Source organism: Gouania willdenowi (genome assembly GCF_900634775.1).
Source record: "Gouania willdenowi chromosome 24 unlocalized genomic scaffold, fGouWil2.1 scaffold_320_arrow_ctg1, whole genome shotgun sequence".
NCBI classification, from domain to species: domain Eukaryota; kingdom Metazoa; phylum Chordata; class Actinopteri; order Blenniiformes; family Gobiesocidae; genus Gouania; species Gouania willdenowi.
In genome coordinates this window covers 2,491,682-2,505,559 of record NW_021144848.1, presented here as the reverse complement: position 1 = coordinate 2,505,559, position 13,878 = coordinate 2,491,682, and the positions used below count along the sequence as shown (strand labels likewise).

At 38.2% G+C, this 13,878-nt stretch overlaps 1 protein-coding gene across 14 annotated transcripts in view; it reads right to left on the bottom strand.

Moving 5' to 3' along the window:
- The window catches only part of afdna (afadin, adherens junction formation factor a), a 129,571-nt gene that overhangs the window by 54,633 nt on the left and 61,060 nt on the right, over nucleotides 1–13,878 (bottom strand). For 9 of the 14 annotated variants that reach the window (XM_028440642.1, XM_028440649.1, XM_028440650.1 and 6 more), the window contains 5 exons: nucleotides 10,736–10,805; nucleotides 8,908–8,978; nucleotides 8,734–8,798; nucleotides 6,307–6,512; nucleotides 2,649–2,669 (listed from right to left, as the gene is read on the bottom strand). In XM_028440642.1, coding sequence (XP_028296443.1) covers nucleotides 2,649–2,669; nucleotides 6,307–6,512; nucleotides 8,734–8,798; nucleotides 8,908–8,978; nucleotides 10,736–10,805 — 433 coding nt within the window. The remainder of the gene's footprint in view (nucleotides 1–2,648; nucleotides 2,670–6,306; nucleotides 6,513–8,733; nucleotides 8,799–8,907; nucleotides 8,979–10,735; nucleotides 10,806–13,878) is intronic. The other 5 variants (XM_028440646.1, XM_028440655.1, XM_028440654.1 and 2 more) reach the window with 2 other exon arrangements.

Here is a 13,878-nt window from a genome sequence, read left to right as displayed (position 1 = left end):
TTCACTGAATTAAATAGAAATTGGTCACAAAATCGAGGAAAATGTAAAGTGTATATCTGTCACTTATTGTCAGTTTCTGTATTTATTTTTTACACGTAGAAGTGCAAATATATTATCATCTTAATTCTACTTTCTTTAGTTTTATTTTTTTTTTAGCTTATTTAAACTTTCAATGCTTTTCTAATATGTTGTAGCCTATATACAGTAAATATATATATATCTATATATATATATGTTTTCTAACCCATTTCAACTGTTTTCATCATATCTTCTGCATTATTCCATCGAGGGTTCAGCCGTAAATATCAGCCGCATCCATCCTCACTTTTTTTTTTAGTTATATGTAATTTTATCATTACACTTTAAACTCTGAATGTGAATCGTTTCCCACTGACGGCTCGCAGCGTGACGTGAGCTCAGTGTCTGGCGAGCCGATTGGTTAACAGCTCAGAGAAAGGGGGAGGAGCTAGTGAAGCTCCACCCAGTGCTCATTTATCTATCTTAGAAAACAGACAAAAATAAAAAACCTTCGTTCAGAAAAAAACCCAAAAAAAATCAACGAGAACAGCCAAAGAAGGTGATGTCACACACAACAATGGGAGAGACGATGGAGCGTTTGCTTTGGTCTGGATGGCAGCGTTTACAAGAGGTTATTGTTGGTTTTAGTACCAGGCAGGTCCAGGGAAGCTGAATGACATTAGTTGAGCAGATGTTTGCTGTTGGTGCTTAGTTTTTCCAGCTGTGGGTAAAACTGTGTTATCTTTTGTGTTTTGATGCTTCTGTTAGGGTGGAGGAAAAGAAGCAGCAGCAACAATGACAGGCTGGTCAGAGAAGAAGAAGAAAAGACAGGAAGAAAAAGCAGAACCAAGATGTTGACGAGGTTGGGCGACGTGATTCAACGTGAAGCAAAGTGTTTAGATATACAATCTACAGTATTTACAGTTTGTCAAATAACTCCCTTTAAAATCCAGTTTGTTCCAGGGTACAAGTCGCTATTTTTTTCATTCAAAATGGAAGAAGAGACTTATATGGCTGGGCCACTTATCTATGGATTTTTTTTCCGTCAGTCTGCAGCGTGAATCCAAAACTATTAATCGTAACCCGTTTAAGGCCTGTTTACATTAATTTCATGTAAATAATTCTAATTCTTTTTTTTTTTGTTCTCTCATCGCGTTGTATTTAATCCTATACGTTCTCGTCTTGTCGAGTCATAATGTTCTGCTTTAAATTGTCCTGTTCTGTCTTGTTTTCTATCATCCTGTTCTGTCTCGTCAACATATTTTTTTTAAATATTTATGATCTACAGTTCCTTTTTCAGTGTTTGACAAATAACCCGTTTACATTAGCGTCATGTAAATAATATGTAAATAGCATGATGTAGCACGTTACATTTGCTCATGTCGGATTACTCTCTGGGGGAGAAACAAAAAAAGCTAACAGTGGTTTTTACCCCGTAAAGTACAGCTGACGCACAGATAGCGTAGCATGTAGCACCTCTATTGTTTACCAAAAGAGAATAAAAACCTATTTGATATTTGTTTTCAAAACCAAAATGAAAAAAACGGAAAACGCTTTGCTTTTCAAATTCAAGCTCTTTTACTTCAGTACAGAAAACAAAAAACAGAAAACGAACACCTTTATCTGTTTCCTCCATTACGATTGGCCACAGTACGTGACCCAGAAGTGAACTCTCATCCGACGCTAACGGCTATGCTAACGGCAGTTCGGCACAATAAGATCGCTGCTTCCAACTGTGCATCAGAAACGTGTCCTTTTCACTTTAGCTGGTGTTGGACACAGAACCTCCTCACGGACATTTAGGAGGATTTAGAGACTCCTAAGTGTTGCAGAGCTAACGATATCTCGAAATGTGTAACGCTTTACTTCCTGGTCACGTACTTTGGCAAATCGGTAATGAAGAAAATGAATAAAGGTGTTAGTTTTCCGTTTTTCGTTTTCTGTACCGAAGCAAAAGAGCTTGAATTTGGAAATAAAGGCATTTTGTGTTTTTTCATTTTGGTTTTAGAAACAAATATCAAATAATGAGTGGTTTTTTTTTTCATTTTTAATGTTTTTGTTACATAATGAAAAACTAATGAACAAATGATACACGGATTAGCATACACCTGAGGGTAACCATACCGCACTTTGGGAACCTAGGATTTAGATCAACCAGAAGCAGCACAAGTTGTTATTTTGACTGAAAAAGTTGATAAATGATCTAAAAATCAGGCTGAATGTTTCACTCCAATAGAAAACAATGGATGTTTACAGGCAGTGGGGCCCTGTGACATCATCAATCACATGATTTCAAGATGGAGGAACACAGGCTCTAAAACTGTAAAGTAGTCCCATTTTTAAAAGTGAATAAAACAAATATGGTGAATAATAATGTGTTTTGTTAGACATTGATCTACTAATAAGTACATTTCAAATATTTTAGGCCACATTAGTTAAAACAGTGGAGGATCCCTTTGAGAGATGATGGTGGAATGCTGCACTAATGTGACTTATTTTCCTTCACATCGCCAAGCTTAAAAGAGCGACAGATAAAGACAGATCATAGAGAAAAGGGAGAAAGAAAAAAGAAAGAAAGGAATAGGGGTGGAGGAATCTTTAGCAGCCGTATCATGGAGTGCTGATCCTACCTGATCCCCTTCAGGAATCTCCTGGATGGAAGGAATAGGAAGAGGAGGAGGAGACGGTCACAGGACAAAGAGAAAACACGTCAACAGCTACAGTATGGACACAGCCATGTCACTCTCACACACACACACACACCTTTAATTTAACGCGTCAGTCTCAGTCAATTACGATTACAGTGATGAGCATTTTTTCCAATTATAATTAAATTGCTAATATTTTTTTATCCTCAGAAAGTCAATTACAATGTACATGTTCTCAATTACTAAAGTTTAATTCCAATTAATCTAATAAAGTGAACCTTACTCTTGTGTTAGCTTTCTTTTAGCATCTCTTATGCTAACGGGTCCTAAATCATCTGTAAAATACACTAAAAACAAATATCCATCATCTCATTTATTTCATATCTATTGATTACCTTGTTAGGATTCATAATCAATGAAAATATAGGTTTTAATATTTTTGATGTGGATGTCTGAGCATTTTTTGTATCAGTATACCCCTTGATTTCAATTTTTTTAAAATGATCAAATGTGGGAAAGCTTGATATTAAACATATTTTAATAATTGTTAGATATATGTGTAGAACTGTACATAGAACTGTAACACGGTGCCACAGTTTTGCATTAAATTATATTGACAATTTTTAATAGAATTTTCATGACAATTACAATTACAAAGTCAATTATCTAAACTCAAAGTACAGACCATTAAACTTTCAGAGTTTTGGTTCTACATTATTAAATGGAAATGCTACATTTTTACTCTGTATACTTTATTTTCAAAAGATTTTTGATTGTATTTACATTTTTAAAATATATTTCAGTCTGTTACTCCATCAATATTATTATTGTATTTTAACATTACACAAATATTTAATAATTGTAATAGTTTAAATATTAAAATCTGATTATTTACAGTTTAACATCCAACAAAGTAGATCATTAAAAGCTGTCTGTGGTAAAAAAAGGTTGGGCACCCCTGCTTTAGTCCTTATGTGATTCATAGAAAACATTAAATCACTAAATAAACACAGCTTTCAGGACTTTTATTCATTTTTTAAACAGTGTGTGCAGAGGATGTTTCATATTCCAGGTTATGGATAAATAAACAGAAAAACAGAGTTTTCCTGTTTAAAAACAAATCTTGTTCTGTTTGTGAGATATTTGGATATTTAAGGGAAACTATGACGAGAGCTTCATGTTTTAATCTCACCACACAGAGTGGACCCACAGACGGGGCAGACTTTTACTCTCGGACAAAAAAGAGCAACGCATAAGTCACATTACTGATGAAAAACCAAAAACCAGCGTTTTTCTGTTTTAAAATTAAAATATTAATGGCAAAATCTTGTTCCGTTTGTGTGATGGGGATTATATCAATCAATATATCATTATATATTTAAACATATAGAAGGAACAAATCATTTAAGAGGGGTTCATATTTTTGAACAAAGTAAATTTAGAACAAATGTTAAAGAAGATTTCTGTTTATGGTGTTTGGAATGATATTGAGGATCACTTTAAGTTAATGAGTTGAAAAGTTCTTTAACAAACGAACTATTTTCCACCATGGGCTCCGATAAGTAGTCACTGTTTCAGTTATTCCATGTGTGGTTGTTTAAATTAACATTTATTATTGTATTGTTTATGTTTGAAGAACAAATAAGTATCATCATCAAAGGGTTAAAAAGGTAAAGCAGGGTTCGTACAGATTCAATTCAACACTTTTTATTACCATTTTAAATTTCATTTATGACCATCTTCACAGTAAACATAATTGGGGGAAAAAACACCAGGTTAATTACATAAGGTTATGGTATATTTTATCTCGTGTCGAGGGCAGATGTGCAACTGGCGGCCCACACAAAAATACACAAATTACACACAAAAAAGTCAAAAATAATCTAAATCACTCAACACAAAACTACAAAATAGCCAGAAAACTATGAAACAACGAAAATAAAAATTGTAATCATAAAATCATACTTATTACATGTTAAAATCTAAGACTTTTGAAACAATGATTTAAGACATTTTAATGAAAATTAAGGACTTTTATTTTAGATTCATAAATTGAATGCCTTTTAAGACTTTTTAAGGATTCGCGGGAACCTTGCAAAGGGGCGTGGCTATTTTATCAGGTTGACTCAACGATGCCGATAAGTTACTGTACAGATAATTATCGTGCATCCCTGTTTTAAAGGGATTATGTCCAAACAAACAACCTGCTGCTGTTATTGAATTAGGCTTTGTAATGTGAACACACACGCACGCACACGCACACACCAGAGGTAACAGTGGAGACGAGCTGTAAAACACACTGAGGTTCTCGTGGGGGAGATGAGGTGAACACACACACACACACACACACACACCTCTGTGGATCCACAACAATAGGTTCTGGTCATGACACGTGGGAAAGTCAATAAAACAAACTAAATAATCAATGATTGTCAGCGTGAGCTTTTCTGCAGCGTCGATGCAGTCAGGCAAAATCAACTAAAGTACCAAATGTTATCATTCTGCATCTTATTTCTGGTGGGGTGTGTTATGTGTGTACTTAAATCATGTGACATGAACCGTGTTGGCTTTGTGTCGACGCAGAACAAATTTACCTTCAGGTGTGAAGAAAGTAAACTTAACCTGAAACTATGAGTCAACAAAAGCCAGGTGTGAAGCTTTTTAAAAAGATCAAAGAACAATCAACGTTTTTTAGTAAAAACTTAAACAATGTGGTTTTTGTCTCTCCGTTTACACGGCAACAGTGTTTTGATGCTTGAAAAACTATGGAGGTAGATTTATGTCTAAATTATTCAATCAAATTTTTAATTAAAAAAAGTTTATATCAATTAAAAAAAGTGTTCAAAGGCAAAAATATTTTTCAATTTATCACTTTTCTTTTTGATTGAAAGGTTTTTTGTATTTGGGTCACATATGGGTTGTACATTTGTGCCTATTATTCAATCAAAAAAACCTTTTCCATCAAAGTAAATATTTGAGACCAAAATATATATTTTTTAATTTTATTAGTACATTTGTGTATTCAATCATTGAAAAAATAAAACATTTCAACCAAAAAAAAATATTTTAAATCAGAGAAAAAGTGTCGACCGCAAAAAAATGTGTGTTTAAAGGCTTTTTCTCTTTTATTGAAAAGGGTTTATTTATTGACACATGTATTGAAATTTGTCTTTGTTTTTTATTGAAGTAATCCTTTGTGTATTTGGACCATATAGTACAGTAGTAAAAGTAGTATAAAAATAAAACATTTCAATCAAAAATTTGAGCATTTGAATGCTTTTTCTTCGATTGGAGTGTAAAAAGTTTTAAAGCTCTTTTTTTCGATTTATTAATAAAGACACAAATAAAAAAAGTTGCAGTGTGAATGCAGAACGAATTCATGCTCTACAAAAAGAGGAAACTGAACATTTGTCATTTTTTTCAAAATGTAAAATGATGCTGTGATTGTTTCCAAGTGTAAAGGATGTGAATCTAAAAATGTCCTGCATAAAAACCTTGCAATATTTATTTACACTTTATAATATTTATATATTCCAACAAAAACAACAGCACAGTATTGTTGCTGAGTCATGGTTTAAAGTGCGTGAGTGGAGGACTATCTGCACAGTAAGGTGTAGCTGATGAAGAGGCGTTCACTGACCTGGATGACTCCTTCCATCATGCTCACCATCTTGTTGACGATGGCGATGACCTTGTGCGTTTTCTCCGAGGGCGACATGTCAGGCCGGTGGGCGGGCGACAGCACGAAGCGACACGCCATGTACAGCACATAGGTGGGTGACAGCTTGAAGTGCACCGTGGAGCTGTTGGTGTAGTTGATGATGGCGGACAGGAAGGTGTCCTCGGCTGGACGGAGACACACACACACACAGAGACAGACACAAAGACGCACACAGACACACACACACAGAGACACACACACAGACACACACAGACACACACGCAGGTCAGAACCATAAATACATGGGATAAATGCTGAGAAAAGTAAGGACTGACTGTACTTGAGTTTATTGTATTGACGTAAAAACTTTTTTGAAATACTAAACTGAAAAGAATTTGACAAAAAATAAATGAAAAGATCCTGTGACAGTTTTTTAAATTAATAGGATAATTACGGCTTTATCGGATTAAAATCCCAAAAGAAAACATCTGATTTTTTTTAATTTCCATGAATATTTTGGGGAAAAAAACTTTATAAATATGTATATAGTAGGGGTGGGACGATATCACACAATATTAAAACTTAATATTTCAAATTAATTTTTGAAATTCAGTTGAACAAACTTGAGAAGCTCACAGAAGTCAACGCCAGATGCATTTTAATTTAGAATATAATATAAATAATAATAATATCAATAAATACAAATAAAAAATTATCAACTATTTAAAAACATTATACAAATAAAAAAATATATGTTTTTTGTCTATTTTCACACTGTGTCTCGTGAACTCAGTATATTGTCCCTCCCCTAGTATTTAGTATAAATAGATAAATGAATAAATAAACAAAAACGTAAATAGATATATAAATTCATAAATATATAGACGATTAGGTAAAAAAAATAGATAAATAAATAACTAGAAAAATATAAAAATAAATAAATAAATGGATAGATAGATAGATAAATAAATGAAATTAAATGAGCTAAAATTTCCTTCCTGAGATTTAATTTTCTGAGCTGAGAACCAACATTTTTCACAAGTTCAGCCACTGCTCGGTTAATCTTTTGCTAAATTAGTGATTTTAATTAACAGCCCTGCTGTGCTGCGTCACATAGTTTGACTGATTACAGGTCAGCGTCAGAATAAATGGGAGCTATAATTATCATTGTGGGATTGCCCAGTAAAAAAAAACCCAGTGTGACACCAGGGTTCTTCCCTCTGGGGTTTAATGAAGCTTTTGGAGCTGCTGTTCGGCACCGGCTGCAGCTTTCTAAACCATGCACGTCACTGCGTAAACCTCCGCGGTACTTGTGGTGTCGGTCGGGTCGACGAGCTGGAAAAACAGATGATCTCACACTACGGCAGATATACAGAGCGAGTGTGACGGGAGTCGCTAAACACGAGGAAAGAGAAGCAAACAGCTGGAGGCCACGCTTTTCTCTGTGAGAAACTTTCAGTAAAAACAGACTGCGTGTGCGTGCACTGAATGAACGGAGTGAGCCAAAGCATCAGCTAACGTCCTGTAACAGTTCAAAAGCCTGGCAGTCGGTGTTACACTTCAACCTCTGCTCTTTGTATCATTTAGATCTTGTGAATATGTTCAAAGCGTGAACTTGAACCTCAAAACTGGACTTAACTCAAGTCTTTCTCCACATTTCAGACATTCTCAAGCACACATGGCTCATAACGCTGACACATTTCTCCACAGTGCAAGAAAACTGCACAGAACAGTCCGTCAACTTCACGTTCACCGCCAACAAAAATAACAATAATAATAATGACCCAATTGATCAGTTTGAAAGCTGACAGAATGAAGCCTGAGTGAGAATTAATAATGACACACGGCAGGAAACGTCTCTTTAATGCTGCTCAACCACAGATGGTCGGGTTACATGTGTTTAGGGAGGTTTGGAGAAGAAACACAGAAGAAGGAAGGAGCCTAATATGGTATGTAATGATGAAGAAAGAAGAAGAAACAAATAAAGAAAAAAAGAAAAAAAGAGAAGACAGAAGGAAGAGGAAGAAGAAGACAGAAAAGAGAAGACGAAGAAAAAAAAAACAAAAGAAGAAACAAATCTAGAAGAAAAAGCGATAAGCAAAAGGTGAAGGAAGAAGAAAAAGGGGAGGAAAGGAAGATGAAGGAGGAAGAAGAAAGAAAAAGAAGACTGATGACAAAGAAGAAGAAATAGGAAAAAGACAGAATGAAAAAGAAGACGGAAAAAGGAGAAAGAAGACAAAAGACGACAAAATAAGAAGAAAGAGGAAAAAGAAAGAGAAAATCCCACCGTTCATTCAGCGCGCACGCACACAGTATGCTGATTGACTATGATGATGCAAACCACACCTCCATCAGAGGACAGTGTGTGTGTGTGTGTGTCTTGTAGGTTAAGGTGGAAACACTCACAGTTGTCTCTGAACTCGATGCTGGCTGGGAGGGTGAGCTCTGCCCTGTCAGACACATCCTGAGGCCTGCAGGGACACACGGAGACATGAGGGGATGTGTCACACACACACACACACACACACACTAATGCACATGCACTAACGCACACGCACACGCACTAACACACACGCACACCTGCTCTCCTGCTGATCCCCACGGATCATGGGCTTCACCATGCCTCGCTCCATCTCCAGCTTCCCTGAGCTCTGCACACACACACAATGCAGAGCAGACACTGAGTTTATAACAAGAAAACAGCAACATAAGGTTCATACCTAAATGATCAAATAAAAAAGGAATTAGAAATAATGTGTGTGTGTAGAGCTCTCGCCAGCGCTTTGAGTGAAGGGGCCTCCTACACCTACGCTGTGACTTTAACCCCCCACGTAGTGACTTCAACCCCCCACGCAGTGACTTTAACCCCCCACGTAGTGACTTTAACCCTCCACGCAGTGACTTTAACCCTCCACGCAGTGACTTTAACCCCCCACGTAGTGACTTTAACCCTCCACGCAGTGACTTTAACCCCCCACGCAGTGACTTTAACCCCCCACGCAACCCTCCACGCAGTGACTTTAACCCCCCACGCAGTGACTTTAACCCTCCACGCAGTGACTTTAACCCCCCCACGCAGTGACTTTAACCCCCCCACGCAGTGACTTTAACCCTCCACGCAGTGACTTTAACCCCCCACGCAGTGACTTTAACCCCCCACGTAGTGACTTTAACCCTCCACGCAGTGGCTTTAACCCCCCACGCAGTGACTTTAACCCTCCACGCAGTGACTTTAACCCTCCACGCAGTGACTTTAACCCCCCACGCAGTGACTTTAACCCCCCACGCAGTGACTTTAACCCTCCACGCAGTGGCTTTAACCCCCCACGCAGTGACTTTAACCCTCCATGCAGTGACTTTAACCCCCCACGCAGTGACTTTAACCCCCCACGCAACCCTCCACGCAGTGACTTTAACCCCCCACGCAGTGACTTTAATCCCCCACGCAGTGACTTTAATCCCCCACGCAGTGACTTTAATGCCCCACGCAGTGACTTTAATGCCCCACGCAGTGACTTTAACCCCCCACGCAGTGACTTTAACCCCCCACGCAGTGACTTTAACCCCCCACGCAGTGACTTTAACCCCCCACGCAGTGACTTTAACCCCTTACGCTGTGACTTTAATCCCCTACGCTGTGATTTTTATCCCCTACGCTGTGATTTTATTCCCCTAAACTGTGATGTCGCTCCCTACATTGTGTTTCAAACAGCATAGGGGGATTTTCTGTAGTTTTTTTCTAATTTAATCGTTATAGTCGTAATAATTGTTGCACACTTGGACACAAAAGGGACTTTTGTTTTAACTTTTTAATCTGAATAAACCAGAAACACATACTGTATGTCAGCCGCACCGTCTATTTAATACATGCAATTTGCTCAAACACTCCCGTCTTCACCTGAGGACCCCAGCAGCCACTTAGCGGCCCCCGATGTTGCCTGTGTGCATCCTCCGCTTTGTAACCCATAATTACCGTGAAATATAAACAGTGTTCTTCAACCAGACGTAGTGTGTACTGACACAGGAAGCTGCTCGTCATGTTTATAACTCACAACAATTATTTACATGTGCACACATGGATGTGAATACCGTCTAGTTGAAACGGGCTCAGGCTTAAAGAGACATTAGCTTCGTTCAGGTCGGACAGGTTTGTGCTAGGCTCTGTGTGAGTATTTATTAGTGGAGGACCAACACCAAGCATGAGTAACTCTAACTACATTCATCATCACCTTCACCAATTCAACAAATAACTTTTGGCTTTCAAGTAAGGCTGGAACAAAGAGAAAAACAAAAAAACTTTAGCTTTACTTCACTAAATTTGGTCCTCAGAGAGTTACACATTTCACAACCCTACAACACTAACCACAAACTTGCGCACTTCATAAGTGTGTGTGTGTGTGTGTCCTACCTTGCTGGTGGGCAAAGGGGCTCCACTGTGGACGTCTCCGTGAAGGTCGAAGGTGGTTTCAGGTACGCTGCTGTACACACACACACACACACACGCACGCACGCACGCACGTACGCACACAGACACACACGTGCAGCCGTTTAGTGACACACTCAAAAATCATTCAAAACTCTGAACAGCCGAGCCAAGCGCAGGATGACAGAAAATGAACGAGTCTCCAACACATGCAAGCACAGTTTGTTTCTCTCTCACACACACACACACTTGAACAGGCTAATTAGGATTCACAGGAACTGTGCCAAGCGTGTGTGTGTGCGTGTGTGTGAAACATGTCAAACTGGTCACATGACACTCTATAACTATTTAAAAATATTATTTAGTATTTAAATCTAAACATATTTAGAGGGAATGAAAATAAATATATATATAATTTATATATTTATTACTTCTATTTTTTATTACCTTGTTTATATACAGCTATGGCTAAAAATATTGGCAACCCTGCACTTCTGTCAGATAATGCATCACTTCTCCCAGAAAATTGTTGAAATTACAAATGCATTAGTTTTCACATGTTTATTTCTTTTGTTTGCATTGGAACAACACAAAAAAGCAGAGAAAAAAAAGCCAAATTTGATATAATTCTACACAGAACTCCAAAAATGGACTGGACAAAATTATTGGCACCCTCAACTTAATATTTGGTAGCACACCCTTTGGAAGACCACTTTTCTTTTGCCAACTGCTCCAGGTCCCTTAGATTTGAAGGGTGCCTTCTCCCAACTGCTGTTTTTAGATCTCTCCACAGGTGTTCTATGAGATTTAGATCTGGACTCATTGCTGGATACTTCAGAACTCTCCAGCACTTTGTCTTAAGCCATTTCTGGGTGCTTTTTGAAGTGTGCTTTGGATCATTGTCCATGACCTCTGACAGAGACCCAACTTTCTGACACTGGGCCCTACATTGTGCCCCAAAAGTCTTTGGTAGTCTTCAGATTTCATGATGTCATGCACACAGTCAAGGCATCCGGTGCCAGTAGAAGCAAAACAACCCCAAAACATCAGTGAACCTCCGCCATGTTTGACCGTAGGGACCGTGTTCTTTTCTTTGAAGGCCTCAATTTGTTTTCTGTAAACCGTACAATGACATGCTTTGCCAAAAAGATCTACTTTTGTCTCATCTGTCCACAGGACGTTCTCCCAGAAGGATTTTGGCTTCTTCAGGTAAGTTTTAGCAAACTCAAATTTGGCTTTTTTATGTCTCTGTGTCAGCAGTGGGGTCCTCCTGGGTCTCCTACCATAGCGTCCTTTCTCATTCAGATGGCGACGGATAGCGCGAGCTGACCTGTACCCTGCGTCTGCAGGTCAGCTGGAATGTGTTTGCTGTAATCTTTCATCAACTTTTCTCTTCCGTCCACGTCCAGGGAGGTTAGCTACAGCCATGGGCTGTAAACTTCTTGATGACATTGCGCACAGTGGTCACAGGAACATTTAGATCTCTGGAGATGGACTTGAGATTGTCCATGCTTTTGCAAAATTTTGGTTCTCAAATCCTCTGACAATTAATTGCTCTTCTTTCTTTTCTCCATGCTCAGTGTGGTACACACAACACAAAGGTTGAGTCAACTTTTCTCCATTTTAACTTGCTGCAAGTGTGATTACTATATTGCCAGCACCTGTTACTTGCCACAGGCGAGTTTAACTGCAAATTAAAGGAGCATCACATACTTGAAATACAATTATTTCTTACAATTTTGAAAGGGTGTCAATAATTTTATCCAGTCCATTTCTGGATATCAGATTTGGCTTTTTTCTCTGCTTTTTATGTGTTGTTCCAATGCAAACAAAAGAAATAAACATGTGAATACCAATGCATTTGTAATTTCAACAATTTTCTGGGAGAAGTGGTGCATTATCTGACAGAAGTGCAGGGGTGCCAATATTTTTGGCCATGACTGTTTATTGCGCTTTGTTCAAGAAGACTCAAAGCGCATTACAGAAGTTACAGAAACCATTCTTCGTTCACACCAGTCATACCAGTGGTAGTACAGAAGTGTGGCTGCCATTTGGCCCTATGGCCCCTCTGACCACCACCAACATTCAAGCACAATTCATACTTATTCATACAAGGCAATGTGGGTTAAGTGCCTTGCCCAAGGACACAACGACAAAGACTTGAATAAAGTGGGATTCAAACCCCAACCCCTTATTGGACGACCCACTCTACAACTGAGTCACGGTCGCCCCTTATTTACTTAAATAAGTTTCAAATAAGTTTAAATACATTTAAAATTGGAACTCTATTAAACAGTGCGCTGACACGCTCTGGTGGCTGAAGTTAGCGAGTATTCACAGATTCTGTTGAAGATTCACAAACCCTGAGAATTAGATTATTGTCTCTACGGTCAGGATGTCCTACTAACTCACTAAAAAGTCTCCAGTTAATTCAGAATGCTGCAGCTAAAATACTAACAGGTACTAACAGGAGAGAGCATATCTCTCCAGTATTGGCTGCCGTATATTGGCTTCCTGTAAAATCTAGAATAGAGTTTCAAATCCTCCTGTTAGCATGCAAAGCTCTGCATGATCAAGCTCCTATATATCTTAGAGACCTGTTAGTGTCCTATTGTCCAGGCAGATCACTCCACTCTCAGTCTGCTGGTCTTCTTGAAGTTCCTAAAGTGTCTAGAAGTAGAACAGGAGGAAAAGCTTTCAGCTATCAGGCTCCTCCCCTTTGGAACCAGCTCCCAGTCTTAGTATGGGAGGTTGCTACTCTCTCCACCTTTAAAACTAAACTCAAAACCCACTTATTTGCTAAAGCGTATACTGTATAATAGCAATAACCTAAAACGGACTTGGTCTTGTTGTTTTGGTCACAATCACAGACCAATGCGAGAGATGACTGCATTCAAAACCTACTTATTTACTAAAGCGTACACCGTATAATTGCGATAATTTAAAGCAGACATTATAAATGATCTAAAAATCAGGCTGAATGTTTCCCTCCAATAGAAAACAATGGGATGTTTACAGGCAGTGGGGCCGTGTGACATCATCAATCACATGATTTCAAGATGGAGGAACACAGGCTCTAAAAGTGTAAAGTAGTCCTATTTTTGCTAATAAAATGAAAATGGTGCATA